This window comes from Paralichthys olivaceus, chromosome 13 (genome assembly GCF_024713975.1).
Source record: "Paralichthys olivaceus isolate ysfri-2021 chromosome 13, ASM2471397v2, whole genome shotgun sequence".
Lineage (NCBI taxonomy): Eukaryota > Metazoa > Chordata > Actinopteri > Pleuronectiformes > Paralichthyidae > Paralichthys > Paralichthys olivaceus.
The window spans coordinates 1,298,847-1,317,938 of NC_091105.1; the positions used below are offsets into that span (position 1 = coordinate 1,298,847).

Below are 19,092 nucleotides of genomic sequence, written 5' to 3' on the forward strand. Positions count from 1 at the left end.
ATACTTATACAGTAAAACAGTACAGGTTGTATCAGCTGGTGTTTACATGTATTTGTATTTTATGTAATTTGACAAAGATTCCTGAGATATTTTTTTTCACCTTAAACCAAAGAAATATAACTGAGGTTTGAATTTTACAGTTTAGACGTAAACTTTGATAAATGACAATAAATAAAAAGAAAACAAATAAAACCAAATATTTAGAACTTGAAAATAATAAAATCTGAATGAAGCTCATGGTTTTGTGTCACGAGTGAAGTTTTACTTTGTTTCACAATCTGATTTTTATGAATTAATTTTGCGTTTAAAAGTGAATCTGATTTTCCTTCTTTAATCAAAAGCTGTTTTCAGACTCGAAGTTTCAGAAAATAGTTTGTGTTTCATGTTAATGTCCGGAGCTGCTGGTTCAGAGTTTCTGTTCTTACAGCTCGTCCAGAACATTTCAGGGAAATCAGGTCTGAAAGCAGCTTTATTTTGAAAGGGCCAAACTCCGTTTCGTACTAAAGAAGCAAAGAAAAGAGAAAAATAAACGAAACTTCTTCTGTGAATTACATTCCCTCTTTTTTTTCCTGCCTGGTAAAATCACCACGGTTGTTTTGGGGGACTGGAACCAGCAACCTCGAGCTCAGACGTCCATCTTATTAAAAGAGTAAAGACACAAGTCGAACATGAGCTTTGACAAAAGATTATATTGCTGGTCTTAAATAATTGTTGTCAAGTGAAACATACGCTTGGATGAAAACCTTCAGTTTGATAGGAACCACAACAACCTGGACACGGAGCAGAACACAGTACAGTACTTTATCCCTGCGGTGGAGAGTGAGTCACATTCTCTTCAAACAGTAACACAACAGTACACTACAAATACATAAATAGCTTCTGTTTCCCTTTAAATCATCGACACCATTAGATTCATGATTCTGGCTCTTGCTACGTCATTCGACTGGAATATAAATTAACAACATCAACAACAAATAATAATTAGATAATAATTAGAACAATAATAATATAAAAGCTGTCTGTCTCATATAAATCTGGTTAGCTTACAATATGAAAAGATCCCGAGGACAGTTTGACACGAGGCATCAGTTCCTCTGCTCTGAGTCCGGCTGAGAGAAACCCGGCGCCGCGTCGGCTCCGACGAGTCCGGCGGCCCGGAGCGTTTCCTGAGGGTCTGTGGTCACGTGACCTCCTCAGAGAGCGAGAGGAGAAGTCGTGACATTTCCGAACAAGGTTCAAGTTTTTTTTCCCCTTCCGAGTCTGGAACCAGCGCCCCCTCGTGGTGGAGTCTTGTATCGTACACGGTCCTCAGCACAGAGGGTGGACGCAGCACCACCTCGTGACCTGTGACCTGTGACCTCGTGACCTGTGACCTGTGACCTGTGACCTGTCCACACTGGACCCTTTAACGTCCCAAACTCTTCCTGGTAAGTTTGGTTCGTATAGTTTTTAAAAAGCTCCCTGACCTGACCCCCTCCCCCCGCCCCCCCCCCGGGCCACTAGGGTCACCGCCCGGGGCAGGATATGGGTTTGATGCAGCGTCCCTGGAACAGCACCAGGTTGGCGGGACAGTGGCAGCCGGCCACGCACGGCTTGTGGCACGGGCCGATCTCGTTCCAGTTGTCGCAGGTTTTGGTGCAGCCGGGGCCGCAGGTGTCGTACACGGCGCCGTGTTTACACTGGGTGGCTGAGGGAGGGAAGAGACAAGGTCGTCAAAATAAAACTCAGCCAACCAGATGTGGAGGATCTGGTTCCTCAACTTCCTCCACAGGACGGAGGCGTTAACGAGAAGACAAACATTCACACGGTGAAGTTCTTTAACACAACGAGTTCAGCAAACAAGAACTCAACTGATTCTGACTCGTGGTGTGTTGATCGTTTTAAATGAACTAATGGAAGACTGGGTCGCTGTCACTCACCCATGCAGGCCGTGTCGGGCCTCCACAGGACGGGCACGCCCTCCCGCTCGCAGGCTCGGCTGTAGGCGATGAACGACTCACAGTAACAGTTTTTATGGACGGGACATTCACACATGTCCGTCACACACGACCTGCAGGGGGCAGCAGTTAGTTCAGTGACGAGGATCAGCAGCAGATTTAGATTAAAACAGGATCAAACATCTTTATTAGTTAAAAATGATCCAGAGACAGTGATACGACAGCTTTTATAAATATAAATATATATATATAAATATATGTATATGTATGTTACACTAAGAGGGGGTAAGGTTAAACTAGATTTATTCAGTAAACATTAAAAACTATTTTCTCTGACAGGTTAAAAGAGTTCCGCTCGTCCTCACCTGTAGAAAGGGCCGAAGTCGACCACGCGGTGGCACTTCTGAAAGTCCCACGACTTTATCTTCTGACACTCCCGGTGGGCGCGGAACTTGACCTTGACGCTGCCCGGACACAGGAAGGAGGTGGGTCGACGAGGCGGATGCTGCTGGGTGCAAACCTCGTTCCCCTCGACTCGCCACGACTCGGCGAACTCGTCCACGTCAAACTTGAACTGGCCGTCGCCTCCCATGGTGTCGTCGCGCTTGTGGCCGTTGTAGTTGCCGCAAAGGCCGCAGAGGCGTCCACGCAGGTGGGGGGCGGCGACGACCTCAACAAAACTGTCGCCGTCCCACGTGATCTCCAGACCTGCAGGTGGAGGCGAAGGGACGGAGACGAGACTCAGTGTTTACGACAAGACAAGACGGGAGAGTGTCCAAAGAAGAAGAAGAAGAAAAGCATGGAGGGTCGACACCCTGCAAACCTGCTGTGGAAACCCCAATCACACATTTTATATTCTGTCGTCTTCACATTCGCACTGAAGGAAATGAAAACACAGATGACAGTGAGGTGTGTGTGGTGCTGACCTGCTATGGTGGTGAGTTTCAGCAGATACCCGTCCAGGTCGATGTGCACCCCGGGGCCGTGGTAGGGCAGAGCGATGCGGGTGCCGTTCCTCCGCACCGTCAGGTGCTGGTGCAGGCCGAGGACCAGACCTCCCAGCCTCACCTCCACAGACTGAGTCCAGGAGAAGGAGCGAGTCCGCCGGGCGTCGTTCTTCACCAACACCTGAGAGGAGGAGTTTGAGGTTTGAGGTTAGTGTCAATGACTAGTTTTTAACACTTTTCAAAGCTGCTCCTGAAAAAAGGCTGAAAACTAAAGTGCTGTCGTACCGTGAAGCTGGAGTCGGGGCTGTTGACGTTATTTCCCGGGCTTCCGGAGGAGACGCCGCCACAGTCACGAGTCAGGACGTACTGACACGTTCCCTGGAAGTTAAAAGTCCTCCCGTCGAAGGTGTTGTAGTGAGGGTCCCCAAACACCGTGCACACACCCGGCTCTGCACGAGACCGAGACAGACAGGAAGAAGTTGAGGAGGAAAAGAAGCCATCTGAACTTCGATGAAAATAAATACACCATTTACGATAAACGGTGAAATATGTGGCACGAGTGCGACCGACTGCCGAGTGGAAACAGGATCTGTGCTGTGAAAACGCTGCACGATGAAGAAGTGAGGTCACGGAGTCTTTGAAGTCCTGAAATGGTACGTTTACTGTCGCTGTGGGGATTTTAGTTGCAGCCAAAACCAAAAGTAAAATGACCCGAGGGCCGAACCACAGCCCGGACACACGCTCATGGGAAACTTCTTTTCTTTGCCTTTGAGAATTCACAGTTTTTGCTGCAGTGTGATCGCGTTTGTTCATCGACCGACGAGGACGTTCAAATGTTTTAAGACTCTTTTATTTGAAGTGTTTGAAGACAAACATGTCGGAGGGTGCAGAGGGACTTACTCACTTTCAGTGCAGACGGGGCAGCAGCCGGTTCTGTTCAGGATCTTATTCTGAAAGAGACAATTTTAAAAAACAGATAGAAATCAATGGAAATTTTATTTAATTACAACTTTGTAAAAAAGAACGTTCCATTCTTCACATTCTGTCATTTGTGTCTGTTTATAAGAAGCAAAAAAGAAAAGAGAATGAGGCGGAGACAAGAAGTTTCTGTGAATCAAGAGAATATTAGGATATAATTCACAACCTCATTATTTAGCAGATGAGTCGTTGTTAATGAGGTCTGACAGGAGGTTGTGTTTTCAGTACCGGAGGGATCATTGAGTCAGGAACATCTCCAGGTGTCTGACACCGAGAGATTGTTTTCACTGGTTCCTCAGAGAAGAATTCACGGATCAGACACATTCAGATATTTATGAGATATTAAATATAAACGTGTGAGTGAGTGAGTGACAGTGAATAACTAAAGATCCACCAGAACTGAGACTGAGACAAACTCTTAACCTGACATGAATGAAGAAGAGTTCTCATGCTGTCGTTCTCTCTCACGCACGCACCCACACACACACACACACTCACTCACTCACACACACACACACACACACACACACACACACACACACACACACACACACACACACGTATGAAAAGTTCCAGTTTTGACAAGTTCACAGTCAAACCAGGACGAACACAAAGACACAGATACTCAGTCTGTGTAACACGACCCCCTGTGTGTGTGTGTGTGTGTGTGTGTGTGTGTGTGTGTGTGTGTGTGTGTGTGTGTGTGTGTGTGTGTGTGTGTGTGTGTGTGTGTGTGTTTCAACTTCCATCTGAATCGCAGATCAGAGAACTCTTTCACACACCTACTTTTGTTGCCTCAGGGAAGACCTTCATTGGGGAGCACGCACGCGCACACGCACCCATACACACACACACACACACACACACACACACACACACACACACACACACACACACACACACACACACACCTCGTCTGTCATCACATCCAGACGTTCCCCATACACTCAATACACACTTCAGAGTCCTAACCTCTGCACAAAGGGCACTCTCTCTCTCTCTCTCTCTTTGAAGAGGGCTGCCTTTTGACACACACACACACACACACACACACACTGACAGAGATTGGTTTTCAGGGGGCCTAAATATAGGGAACCTCTTCTTTGCTGTCACTCAAACGTCAAACAGACAAAAGGCTATTCGGAGACACACTGTCTCCTCAGGGACACACACACTCTGCCGACCTGCCGCTGACCGCAGGATGACAGCACAGGAGAGTGTGTGTGTGAGTGTGTGTGTGTGTGTATCATAAGTTGGGGCCGGTGTGTTCGCTCAGTGTTTTTTTTAAACGTGTGTGATGATCCTGATTTCAACAAGCGACGAGGAGGAAGTTCAGATATTTGTATTTCTACTTTGTTCCTTCTAACCTCTGTATATAACTACACGTACAAATACACAACACTACACTATGTAATAAGTGAAACTAGTTACCCCCCCCCCCCCCCCCCGACAGTCCACAAACAACAGGTGAGGGCTTGTTACAACCGCTGGAATCTTGTGAACCTGGACTGACGCTGACTTCGCTCCACTCCATCACCCCCCAGCAGACAGATGACCCCTGTGCGGCCTCAGCGACAGGTGATCGCAGACGTTCCCAGAGCGTCTGACAGCCGGTGCCTCGCTTCCACCGCGTGAAACAACCTTTTTTCACCGTAAAGGAAACGCCACAGGTTCGATACCGACCATGATCCCCTGCAGGGAAGTCCGTCTAACTTTTTATGACTGTTAGGAATCTATCACATCCCCCGAAGAGTGTCAACATTCTGAGGACGTGTGGTTTGATGTAGGTAAACTTATCGTACATGTGTATAAGAAGTCAGTCTGGTTCTCAGACACTTTCTGAAGATCGTGAAACGTCTGGACTTCAGAGGACGATCACACACGTGCAGTGAAAATGACAGAGTGAGTCACGGGCTGTGAAGCGTGAGCAGAGCGGATGAAGAAGAGCGGCAGAGACGGAGCCGGTGGTCGAACACAGGCTGGTGATTGGCTGTCGGGCCTGTCACTCACCGAGGGGCAGCTGGTGATTGGCACACAGTGTTTGGGCCGACACTCGACGCTTCCTCTAACACAGGCGCAGAGGGAGCAGTTCACCGACGACCACATGTCTCCTTCCTGAGCAGAGAGGACACACAGCGCTGTCAGAACACGTCTCTTCATACTGTTTGTCCATCAGTTCATCCTTTCATCATTAACTCCTGTCCATCCCTCCATCATTGCATTCATCCACTCATCCCTCCTGCCTCTCTCACCCTGTAGATCTTGTTGCGGACTCTGCAGTACTTCACCTCCTCCACCTTCACGTAGGACAAACAGTCCTCACAACACTGGTCGCCCTGGCAACTGCCCGGCCGCGAGCACCGCCTCTTGCACACCACTGTTGAATCCTGGGAAGACGGAGAGAGAGAAACATAAACAGGCTTCATTAAAGGTGATGGGCTGGATCCTCGGTGAGAGACGCTGATTTTCCGCTTCCTGTCCGGTACCTTGCAGGTGCAGGTGGTGCAGTTGTCGTGTGTGAAGGAAGTGCCGTTCTCATAGACCTCACTGTGGAACAGACAACTCCCTAAAGACAGATCGAACACCTTCCTCTGACCTGGAGGACGAGGAGGAAGAGGAGGAGGAGGAGGAAGAGGAGAGACGCAGAGAACAACTTTATTATCACAGTCTCATGAAAACTTGGTGTCAGATCTGCAGATACGGTGACGAGACTGAACTGTGATTTGAAAAGTATTTAAAAGTTTTTACCGAGACATCTGGGACAGCAGTGTCCAGGCGGGGTGTGGCTGAGGTGGGCGGGGCAGGAGAGAACAGGACACACCTCCCTCATGCAGAGAGTCCGCCCTCCCTGGAAAACAACAAATCACAGCTCAGCTAGCCCGACGACAATTAAAGAACTTAATTAACCTCAGAGGTAATCCTCCTCCAGCATTCACACAATTACAACTTTATTTATCGAGTTCTACAAGTGAAAGCTGCTTTGTTTGATGAGACACTTCATTCTCTTCAACAGATTTCATTCATTGTCATATGTGCTGGTTATATTTGAGTCATGTATGTTTCTATGTCCACTCGGTTTTCTGTCCCTCTCCAGGACTCCTGGTAGAAGACATGTTGTATCTCAATGGGACGTTTCTGGATAAATCAAATAAAAACACATTGCAGGATGTTTGAAGAACTAATGTAAATTAATTTAACTTAATTTTAAACAACAGCTATTTGTTTTTATAAACACTTGTAAAAGATGTAGAACCTCAATAAATTGTCAATTAAAACAAAAAAGATAAATATATATATATAAATTATAAACTGATAAAATTCCCTTTTCGAATGGGGAACATGTATTTAGCTTGAGTTGAATTCTACATCAACACGGTTCTATGAAACCTCTGTGTGATGTGTTAACAGGTCACAGCAGCGAGGGGCCAGCACGTTAATGCTGCGACGTGTTTATGGACGAACCTGTAGAGTTTGTTTGGGTAAAGGGGGAGAGAGGGAGAGAGGGAGAGAGGGAGAGAGGGAAGGAAACAGAAGGAGGAATAGGAACGGAGAGGAGAACTGAGGACTCGTTCACACCTGGTTCGTTTCAGAGCTTCAGACTGAAGCTGGACTTCAGGTGTGAACGGTTCCTCAGAGGAGGAGTTCTGGGTCTAACCCGACTTTTGGACCAATCACAGGAAGTAGAGACACGTTAAACCATAGAAGAAGAAGATCAACAGTCATGATGTACTTACGGTGCAGGTGCACTTGATGCAGGGTTTGTTCTCTGGACTGAACTCCTCCTTCTCTTTGTACAGACGACCCTCGAAGATACAAGCTGCGAGAGCAGAAGTTTCACAACATGAATAATGTCCAGAGTGAAAATCCAGAACCTAGAAACTCCTGCAGCAAAACAACTGAACCGAGGTTCCCTCATTTATTTTTCCCTCGTGCAGAGCGGGACATATACGTTTGGTTTAGTCTCGTCTCAGTGAAGCTAAAATGATCCAGAGGGTTTGTGTGTGAGGACAAATGTCTGGATCATTCTCTGGATCTTCTCCTGCAGCCTCCTGGTAAAATGTCAGAGTGAGTAAACAGCAGGAAACTGTCTGGAGCCTTCACAGTGAGCGAGAGGACGATCTCCTGCTGCTTCTTCACACGAGACGTGAACTCTGAAACTCTGAAAATGTTCAGACTCAGTTTGCAACAATCACATCCTCCCTCTTTCTTCCCTCCTGCAGGATCAGTGCAGTCGTTGGGTTCTACTCACTGGGGCAGGTGGGACAGCACTTCTTCGGGTGGATCTTTGGGTTTTTACAGTGGACGACACACTGCACCTCCGCCTCAGTGACGACACCTTCCTGTCACAGCCGGGACAGAAACCATTCTTTAGTGTGTTTGTATTTAAATATGTTTCTCTTCTGCTCCTTCACTTCCTCCATATCGTCCTTTCATTGATCCTCAACTATTCAACTGTCAATAAAGTATCTGTCTGTCTGTCTGTCTATCTCCCTCTCCATCTCTCTCTCTATCTATCTATCTATCCATCCATCCATCCATCTTCGCCCTTGAAAGAGTTTAGTCTTCATTCCTTACTATGTTCCATCTTTCTTTCCTTCCTCCCCTCTTTCCTTCCATTCGTCTGTTCCCTCTCTTCTGTCCATTATTTATCTCTCGTTGTTTTTCATCCCTTCTTTTTCATGTCACACTCCCTCCTTCTTTACCCGTCTGCTCTCCCTCCTTCCCCCTGCCCTTTGGTTCCCTCGTTCCTTTCTTTTCACCTCCCTCACTCCTCCAGAGGTCGGATATTACAACATGACATCAGAGCTGAAACAACACACACACACACACACACACACACACACACACACACACACACACACACACACACACACACACACACACACACACACACCTGACATCTTCGGGTGACGCAGGGTTTGGTGGACGTGGTCCACGACACTGAGCTGTTGTAGGATCGTCCGTCCAACGTGCAACCTGATGAAGACATAAAGTTACAGTCACCATGGAAACGTGATTAGATTTGTACATTTTGACTTTTTCTTTATTTCCAGTTTATTCTGAAGCTCTGCAAGGAATCACACACACACACACACACACACACACACACACACACACACACACACACACACACACACACACACACACACACGCACAGTGTGTTGGGATGTGACAGCTGCTCAGCACTAAATGAAAAGCCTATTCATTTCATCCCTTTTACAGTAAGTGGTCTCAGATCAATGTTTAACTTTCCACAGACTGAAACCTGATCACAGCCGCTCGGTGGAAATCAAACCCTCTGACACTGTGTCACTGCCGAGGACGTGACAGTGGACGTGACTGAAGAGCTGGAGACACCACTCGTCCTCATGACGTCCTGCTCATACGCTGACACGCGGACGAGACAACGCGTCACTAGGATCAAGGCTCTTCATTCATTCATGTTAATGTTAAAACTAAAATGTGACTTATTTGTATTACACACAGTCAAGTTATTGCCGTGAATGAATTAGTGTAACATGAGGTTTTGCTTCAGTAAACATCGTTACTTGTAATTAGAAATGTTTTTCTGTTCTCTTTTGTTCTTCAGTGGAACTTTAGCACGATGCTGCACGATAAACATGATGTTGTTGCTGCACGTGTGAAGTAAACTGTGACGTCATGTTTCAAACACGGAAACACAGAAACCAGAGGTTTTCAAATTCTGTGCAACAGAACACTAACAAGGCGTTGCTGTGGCGACGCAGGACGGTCTCGTACGACTTGATCTCGTTCCACCTGAAATAACCAAGAGCTGCGTCGTAAAAACTCTGAACCGCGAAAAACAAAAGGGCCGCACCCCGGCTGAGTGCTGGAGGAGAGTGTGTGTGTGTGTGTGTGTGTGTGTGTGTGTGTGTGTGTCATCTGAAGTTTTTATTGTGTTTTCATTTAGTTTTATTCAGGGTTTGAATCCACTGAATAAAAACACTGAAATTGTATAAAAGTTAACGATAAAACCCACAAAGCAGAAAGTTTATATATTAATCATCAATGAAAAATACTTGACAACATGTTAAAGTTTGGAAACTTTCACTTCTCGTTGTCTGATGAGTTTTGGAAATATTGTGTCAGTGAGAAGATTCGACGACTTTAACTTTAACACACGTCGACAAAATGTAAAGTAGACGCATCGCTCTGCTCCTTGATTGACAGGTGTCTCAGCCTATCACAAGCGTTAAAACCTTGACCCCGTGTGCACCTGTTCGTCTGAGTCTCACCTTTACACCTCTCGCAGCACGCTCCGGTCTGTTTCACCACCAGAGCACAGTCTTCAGACACCAGCGGACACTTCTCCTGTTTACAGTCGGCCTTCCCATCCTGCAGCGCAACAGGGAGAAACGTTCAGTCAGACTAAAGTTCAAATCTTCAGAAGATTTCAAGTTCCACGTTTACAATCGTCACACGTTCATCATCTCTGCAGACATAAAACCATCTCGTGTCGTTTGTGACGTGTGTCCTGCACATACGTGTAGCTCGTCCACGTGGAGAGACACGGACACACAAAGCTGCACAGTGGAACTTTCTTAATTAGCGTAGAAACAATTAAATGTGTCCTCTGTCGCAGCCCCGCAAATAAAAACTCCCACAAAGAAAGAAAAGTTTTATTTGTGTCGTCGCGGCTCGATTTACTGTTTTCAGACGTGAACTCTTTGTCTTTCACGTATGTTCTCACGTAGAGCCCCTCCAGAACAGCACATGGTGATCAACTCAGTCGTTGCATCAAAACTCACAATGACATAAAAACACGTTTAACACAAGCTCCGCCCTTCATGTTACAAATCCTCGTAATATCGTCACATGACATCACGTACATCTGACCCGTGTGACACTTTTCATGGTGTCCACACTAAACGTGACTCAGCGTTCTCAGGTGAGCTGTGAGTTTTCACACCAACTCAACAGTCGTCCTGTCGCCTCCAGAAACACTGAACGCTGTGTCACCGCTCGCCGCGCCGCGGGACCGGGCCCAAACTGTGCTCGTTTAATCCACCCGACTTTCACACCCGGCTTTTATTGCTGATTTCATCCACATGCTGAGTGTGTGTTTTATTTTACACACTGTCGGGGTTTATAAAGTGGAGGCTGGCGGCCCCCGTGGCCCCCGTGGCCCCCGCGGCCCCCGCGGCCCTGTGGCAGGCGGCTCTAACGAGGACGGATCAAAGCGGGGCGAAAATAAATCGGGGCAGTTTAATATAGCAGCGGCGCTCCGGCTAAAACCCCAACCACACCGAGGACAAATGATGTCATGATAGAGGAGGGAGGGAGGGGAGGGACGGAGATGGAAAGAGGGTCAGAGGAAGTTAAAAAAGAAAGAGGAAGAAAAAATGTCTGTGTGTCCTTTACAGTTTAAACTCCGACAGAAGTGGACGTCTACAATCTGTGTGAACATGTGACCTGGATCTCTTTGGTTCAACCACCCACACGATCATGTGACCACAGCTCCATTCACCTCAGTTTATAAATAAACCAAACCACAGAGGTGCAGCGCGGTGGACGAGCGGCACGGAGCGGGAACAAGCTCAGCTGGATTATCACCCTCCATCCCCCGATCACTGCTCCACACACTCTGACTCCAGCGTTTGAATCCTGGAGGTTTTTTGTTCTTCAGTCTCGTGACGACGCTTCAACAGAACCTAAGATTCTCTGAATCACATCTGTGACGGAGGATTCGTATAAAACAAAGATGGTGGAACGAGCCGTTAAAGACCTGAGGACTATGTGGTCCGGTCTCCAAGGTCATGTCCTCCCGTCTCTCTCTCTCTGTTCTCCATTAGCACAAAGTGGTGTCAGTACATGTGACCCCTCCACCCCCACCTTCACCCTCACCCTCACCCTGCCTGTCACGGGGGTCAAAGGTCACAATGGGTCACCACGCCTTATAAACACTCAACATACCACTGCGGCACCAAGTCCGGCTGACTGGACGGCTGTCTGTCGCCGGGGTGACGCCCACCTCCACCTCCCCCTTCAACGTACACACACACACACACACACACACACACACACACACACACACACACACACACACACACACACACACACACTGCTATGCTTGAACGTGTGCGTCGGAGAACGAGATGTGTTTGCGATAGAGTGTTTTGAGTGTTAACACGCTGCTGCATGAAGATTCCACAGATTCCTCATCTTCAATCACTTGATTGATTTAAACTCATCAGTTAAAACTTCATCCTGATGATTTGAGAAGATTTCAGTCTGTTCTGAGAAAACACACTAAATCCTTCAACATAGAAAACAGAGTTGTTCGAAATGTTTCATGATAATCAGCTGTGCACAGAAACGAGCGTCAGTTGAAGAAATTAGGATTAAATCTGTGTCTGGATCCAAGAACCTTCAGAAAAAGTTACTTCTGCTTGATTGAAAAATCAGAATTTAAAGAAGGTCAAACTTTGATTTATATGTTTTATAATTTATTATTGACTTGGGTTTTTTTATCTGAGGTTAAACGATGATCAGCAGAAAGACACGTTGAGTTGTTGTGATGAATTATTAAAACCAAAGTGATCAATAAAGGTTGGACGGAGATTTGAACAGAATCAATCTAATAGTTTTACAACAGTGAGGCTGCTCTGCCACTAGGAGGCGGCAATGTTCACTGCTTCTTCTTCTCTTCCTCTCTCTTCACCTCCTCCCTCATCCATCGTTTCTCTTCCTCTGTTTTCTTTTCTCATTGTGAATCTCATCACTCGCCTCAATGTTGAAGATGTCTCCTCCGCTCTGTCTGAATCTCTCACGTCTGGTTTTTCATCACTCTCTCCTCCGTTTCTAAGATGTTTCATTAACACTCAAAGCCTCTGTCTCACCCCCCCCCCCCCCCCCCCCCCCCCCCCCATCTTTTCATGCTCTCCGTCATGGTGACGGATGGAGGGATCAGTCAGAGTCTGTCAGCGCAGGAGAGGAGCTCTAAAACTTAAAGGCCCACTTAAGCCCTTGGACTCCAGCCCCTCCCCGCTCCCATTGACCTTAACCCCCTTTGCCACCGTGACCTTTCACCTTTCACCTTCCTCCAAAACAAACAGGTCGCGCCCCCCCGCTGGAGAGCAGGAGCCACAGTAGCTTAGGAACGAGACGGGCGGAGAAACGATGCCGTTGGGAGCCGGTTTCTACGAGTCGTGTTTCCTGACGAGAGCAACGTTGCTGCGTCTTTTTTTTTTTTTTACAGTCAAGTTGTGATCTGGACTCAAGCTGCTTGTAGACGAGGACGAGAGGGAAACGAAGACCGTCTTCATTGACGTGTATTTTGACTTATGTTTGTTTGGTTCATGTCCCGTCCACTGACATGGAGGAAGAAGGATTTATGACCTATACTGCAGCCAACCACCAGGGGTCGATCAAGACGCTTTGGCTTCACTCTTTGTGGAGCTGTGATGTCGTCCATCTTGTTTACAGTCAGTGGTAAAAAAGTCTCCGACGTCTCTACAGTAAAAGTACAAAGTTAATGTTGTAAATAAAGCGAGTCGAGGTAATTGGCACTTTGTTAAAACGTCAGAAAAAGAAGCAGAAAAAGTTCAAGATGACGTCGTTCATTTAAATAAGGTTAAAACCAGAAACGCTGTAATAAATGTACTTTTATTGGCTTTTTATTTTCTCATTATTTTCTCTGCAGCCACAGGAACATTTCAGTGACTTCATTATATCTCAGAGTTTTACCAGAGTCTGAGCCAGTGTTTCATCTGATCTGTTTTAGTTTCACGTTGTAATTTAGGGACTAAAGCATTTTGTCTGACTCACACAGACGTCAGACTGTGGTTCTATATTTATGAGTTGGGGGGGGGGGGGTTAGATAAACTTTTGTATTGATCAGCTTCTGTTTGAGTTGAGACACCGACAGGAAACGACCTTCACGCTCAGATCAATCACAGCGTCTCCACCGCCCACAGCTGACGCATCGTCTTCAGCTAAACTTCAGTGACCTCTGACCTCCGCGCTGACGGTGTCTGTGTCGTACGTGAGGAGGTGAGTCACAGGACGAGGGCAGCAGAGACCTGACCGCCTGACCAAAGTGATCCAGGAGGACGAGGAAACAAAACCTGCCACTGATCTGAGGCCGAGCGACGGGAGGAAGAGCCGATGAGAGAGAGGAACAAGACACGGAGATGGACAGACAGATAGACGAGGGTGATGAGGAGCGGGACGGAGATGGGCCGCCTCCCTGCGAGATAATGGATCGTCATGGCGACCTGCCTGTCAGTCAGTCTGTCAGCCACATCCACTCCAGGCCCCATTACAGCGCTCGGCCTCGCATGGACACACACAATGGCTCTACTGTGTGTGTGTGTGTGTGTGTGTGTGTGTGTGTGTGTGTGTGTGTGTGTGTGTGTCTCTACCCACAGAGCCATTAGCAGGTACTCTGGACCCCCCCCCCCCCACCCCCACCCCCTCCATGTATGAGTGACACTGGTGCCCTGATGGCTCCACGCCCCCCCCACCCTCCCCCAGCGACACAGGACTCTGGAGGTGACGTGTTTGAGAACATACATGAAGCTCCTGGTTTTCCTGGTAATCGATGAAATAATGTGAGTTTATGATAAGAGACGGATTGAACCTGAGTGTTCTGTTATCGAGCGTCGAGAAGTCGCTCTGCTTCCTGCGTGGAGAGGAAACTGTTCAGAGGTCAGAGTAAACAGGATCTTTTAAAAGACGAGAATAGTCCTGGACTGAAGTGAAGGACCGGAAACAAAGCTGCAAATAAGACTCATCAGAGTTACAACGAAAGGTTCAAACTTTAAAATGTTTCTCCTTTAAAAAAAGATCTTAAATAAATAAATAACAAACAAATTAAAGGAATCAGTGGAAAGTGCAGCTTGAAATCTGGTTTTGGATTTTTGTCAAATAAAAGACATGAAGCGAAACGATCTGCGAGAAGAAATCATAAAAACAGCTGCGTTCAAAAAGTTTTAAGAAGATAAACAAAGAGCAAATTCAATAAAGATTAGATCCTTAATGCATGTAAGTATGAAAGAGTGTGTGTGTGTGTGTGTGTGTGTGTGTGTGTGTGTGTGTGTGTGTGTGTGTGTGTGTGTGTGTGTGTGTGTGTGTGTAGGGGTTAAAGTAGAGATGAAAGCCCGACCATTGCCTGCTGATGACTGATAGCATTCAGCAGAGCTTTGGCTGATGTCTGCCTGATAACACAGAGGACGACTGAGCCGAGGGCAGCGTCAGAGTGGCCAATCAGGAGCCAGCGGAGGCTTTCAAAGAGCCAATCGGAGGCCAACGTTGTACTTAGCATGGAGAAAATACACGCTGTACATGTTTCGGTACAAGGTGACACAGCGACACAAGTAAGGTACAACTCACTACAGCGAATACTTCACGTCTCCTGAGATTAAATCAGTATGAGTACCTATTATGTTGCGTACTTATATGTTCTGTGTACTTATATGTTCTGTGTACTTATATGTTCAGATACATGAGGCAGAGCTGACGATACATCAAACAAACAATCAAACAAACCGACGGGACTGCGCAGTGTTGCTATGGTTACGTACAATCTGAAACAGCAGTGATTGACCAGAGGAACTAAACTATTAACGCTTCCTGATACAACCTGCAAACCAATCAGCGTGTGGACGATGTGGACAAACGCACAACATGGACTCACACACGCGCACAAAGTTCACGCTCGTGCGTCTCCTGGAGGATCGACTCTGGTCATGTGACACCTCTTAAAACCCAGACCCTCTTTCAGTCGAAGCAGCGAGACAGAAAAACGTGGACGGTTTGAAAACGTCTCTTAAAACAAAGACCTCTACAGCAGCGAGGGGGGGGGGGGGGGGTAATGTGTGCGGGGGGGTCATGGGTCAAAGAGCACATGTTCCAGGAAAGAGTCGTCCCTTAACGTTTTGTTGGCTGATTTTAACAACCGGCCCGAGTCAAGACAGTGTGACGACAGACACGTCTGCTCAAACCAAACAATCCTTCACTTCTTTTATTTCCTGCATTTACAAATCAACAGAAACAAAAAGTCGCTTTGTTAAATCAAAGCTGACTCGTTGACATTGATCCATGAGTTGGATTGTTTTACGTGTTTGAGTTTATTTAATTCAAGATTCTCTAACAATCCACATTTAATGTTTTCCCCAGAAATCATTTCAAAGTCCCGTCCTCGTGCAACAAATCTTTCACATTCCACCGATTAACAAACGCCACCGAGTAATCAGCTTCGACAAATATCACAATCTGTGCGTTTCTACACTATCAGTGGAAAACCTGATGCAGCAGTGACACGTTTGCTGACAACAAACAGTCGTTCATCAAAGTCACGGGACAAAGTGACGCAGCAGAGGGAGGCTGTGGGTCTCACCAGGCACACGCAGGTGATGCAGGGGTTGTCGGTGATGTTGGGGATGTGGAGGACCTCTCCCTCGTTGTCACAGCTGGCCTCGGTACCTGGAGACGACAGGAGGAAGGTGAGATGCACAGTCTGGACCATGTGACGTCACAGCAGCTTAATAAATATAAATATATAAGAAACAAATACATGAACACGAAGGATCATTTCTGCAGGTTGTTGTAACGACAAGATGTTTTCACATTAAACTCATCAACTAACACTAAATACAACATGAGTGGTTTGATTGATTGGAGGATAAATTATTAATATCCATAAATAAATCAAGGTTGTTTTGATCTATTATATTGAACTCTGCAGTTCATCATCCGTTTGTTTTTCCAGGTAAAAGCATCAGCGTTTACACTGAAGTCTTAAAAAACGTGAGTCGTTCTTTTTGTTACGAGCGACCGTGTAATCTGAACCAACCACAGGAAACAACAGGAACACAGGGGTTTATGGGTAGAAGCCGACAGATGTGAGCGTCTCACTGACACAGAGGAACGAGCTCTGCAGCGATGCTCTGCTGTTTGTCCGTGTGTCACGTTTGTTTTGACTTTCCGAGATGAAAACTTCCTTCCCTAGGAACTTATTGTGGCGAGCAGGAGGTTGAACCGGGGTCGTCGGAGGTGAAGGTAGAACTCCAACGCCAAGCGCTCCGTCTAAGAGTCAAACTACTTCCTGTTTCAAGCAACGTCTCCTCCGGCTGATCTTATCTCCCCCAGGAAAAGAATCGCTCGTACTGTCCGAGCACAAAACTCCATTTACTTCTTCTGACGTTAAGGAATTTCACGACACACTGGACTGTGTGTGAATCCAGAAACGGCTTCTTCCTCCCTCCCTCGCTTTTCTACCATAAACTGTTCGACTCTGAAAACTTTGTTCATTTTCTGCTTCAGTTAATGTGAAATCAACGCTGACGTTTCTCCATCGAGGTTCGTTAAAGGTTCAATTCTCAAGTTTCACCAAAAACAGAGAGTTTCTAAATTGCAGAGTGAAAACACGTGAGAGCAGATTTCAGACATGAACTCAGGAGGACGTTCTCCGGAGTTTCTCTTTCACGCATGAAGAAGAAGCAGCTGGAGATTCTCCGCTCGTTCACAACAACAGGAAAATGTCTGGAACGACATCTGAGACTTGTTGTTTCGACTCCGGCGTCAATGTGGTGCTCAGATCTCAGCGTGGTTTCCAAGTTGAAGAGATTCTTTCGAGTTTCTTTTCAGTTTTGCGTCAGTCACGTGTTAGAAACGCCATCAACACGCCCACTCGCTCACTGTGGATCTCACGCAGGAGATTGTCAGGAGTTCACTTCAGGTCTGCGTAAGAGCAGCTCTGATCAATGCTCTTATCTGTGACCTCTGACTCTCCACCTGCTGACTGCCAGCAACTCTGATGACTCAGGAGACGACTGGTCAACACATCCAGAGCTCTCTATAAAAAAAAGATTTCATGTATTGAGCCTAATGGAGCTTTTGTAGCAGCTCACGGTTAAAGATGTCTGAGTCCAAACTTCCATGAATGAGTTGTTGAATCTTCCACCATCATCTCTGCAAACTAAATACGGTCACGTGACAGCAGCTGATTGACGTGGACACTCCGTCTTATTTCAAAACCTTAATGTTATAAAACTCAGCTCCAGCCTGTGGAGACAGAACCCTGCCGACTCCACCACCACAGTGAAATTTACAACCTCCCAGTGTAATTAAAGTGGCAGGGCGGTGGGTGGGGGTGGGGGTGGGGGTGAGAGCGGGGGCTCCGTCGTCCTCGTCTGCGTCTCAGCCTCGGTCTCTGATCCATCGGTCCCTGAACGTGCAGAGATAAAGCTGTAATAAAACTGTTTCTGTGTCACGTCCCCTCTGCACAAGAAACACAGAACTCAATGAAATTAAAGAGGAGAAAGAAAAGATTCTGCTTTTCCTGAAAACAAGATGAAATATTAAAGTTAATACTCGAGCTCTGACAGTTTCCTTTTTAGATCTGTTCCAAAATAAACCCGATTTTCTTTCAGTCTATTGAATCAGATCTCGAACATCATGAATCTCACACGTGTTGAACTGACTCCACAGTCACAGGACTCATGTATTCTGTTACTTCATAGAAGTAGTAATACTGTCAAACAAAAATACTCCCTTACAAGCATCAGTATGTTAACACAATTTCAAAAAAACACAGTAACAGACATATTGCATCATGCATTATACCCATAATGCCAAGCAAAGTGTGGTAACTAAATGCAAAGATGTTTTTCTGTGTATTTACTGTGAATGTTGTGGTATTTATATAAAGAAGGTTTAGAGTAGCATGAAACAGAAATACTCTCGTTAAAGTTAAAGTACTCAGTTACACTCCGTCACTGTTTCTGAATCAACTGAGCCTCAAGAAATCTGAATAGTTGCATTCAAGATTTCTGACGGAGAACAATTCTGAAGTACTCCGAGTACTCTGAGTACTCTGTGACGCCTGGGAGCTGCTCCGTCACCACAGGCCTCACCAGAGAAACTTGGGTTCTTGTTCTCCTGCAGAGAAACCAGCTCAGTTTGGTCAAGACGTCACCATCAAACCCAAACTCACACAGGAGGACATGGAAGTGACATGTGCGGAGTTTCCTGGAGAGGAGCTGAGGCTGTGACGCAGTCAGAGACACGGTGACCTCTGTGCTCCACCTGCTGCCCCGACGCACTGTAAGACCCTCGGCTCTGTGGCTCAGTGCACAATGGACAGATGACACCGTGGTTCGATGCCAGGTGGAGGAATCTGATCTGCTGGGATCAGAGCGCAGTGCGGCCTCATCACCTGATGCACAGCGGGCAGTTGGTTCTCATGTCAAACACATGCACGTCTG

At 46.6% G+C, this 19,092-nt stretch overlaps 1 protein-coding gene across 3 annotated transcripts in view; it reads right to left on the reverse strand.

The window, feature by feature from the left end:
* Positions 1-669: 669 nt before the first annotated feature.
* Positions 670-19,092, reverse strand: part of bmper (BMP binding endothelial regulator) — a 20,630-nt gene continuing 2,207 nt past the window's right edge. For 2 of the 3 annotated variants that reach the window (XM_069537821.1, XM_069537822.1), the window contains 15 exons: positions 16,224-16,309; positions 10,120-10,219; positions 8,757-8,839; positions 8,112-8,202; positions 7,597-7,679; positions 6,611-6,710; positions 6,349-6,458; positions 6,115-6,249; positions 5,873-5,977; positions 3,789-3,834; positions 3,170-3,333; positions 2,864-3,065; positions 2,303-2,645; positions 1,920-2,050; positions 670-1,687 (listed from right to left, as the gene is read on the reverse strand). In XM_069537821.1, coding sequence (XP_069393922.1) covers positions 1,506-1,687; positions 1,920-2,050; positions 2,303-2,645; positions 2,864-3,065; positions 3,170-3,333; positions 3,789-3,834; positions 5,873-5,977; positions 6,115-6,249; positions 6,349-6,458; positions 6,611-6,710; positions 7,597-7,679; positions 8,112-8,202; positions 8,757-8,839; positions 10,120-10,219; positions 16,224-16,309 — 1,961 coding nt within the window. In that variant the 3' untranslated portion in view covers positions 670-1,505. The remainder of the gene's footprint in view (positions 1,688-1,919; positions 2,051-2,302; positions 2,646-2,863; positions 3,066-3,169; positions 3,334-3,788; positions 3,835-5,872; positions 5,978-6,114; positions 6,250-6,348; positions 6,459-6,610; positions 6,711-7,596; positions 7,680-8,111; positions 8,203-8,756; positions 8,840-10,119; positions 10,220-16,223; positions 16,310-19,092) is intronic. The other variant, XR_011245961.1, reaches the window with a different exon arrangement.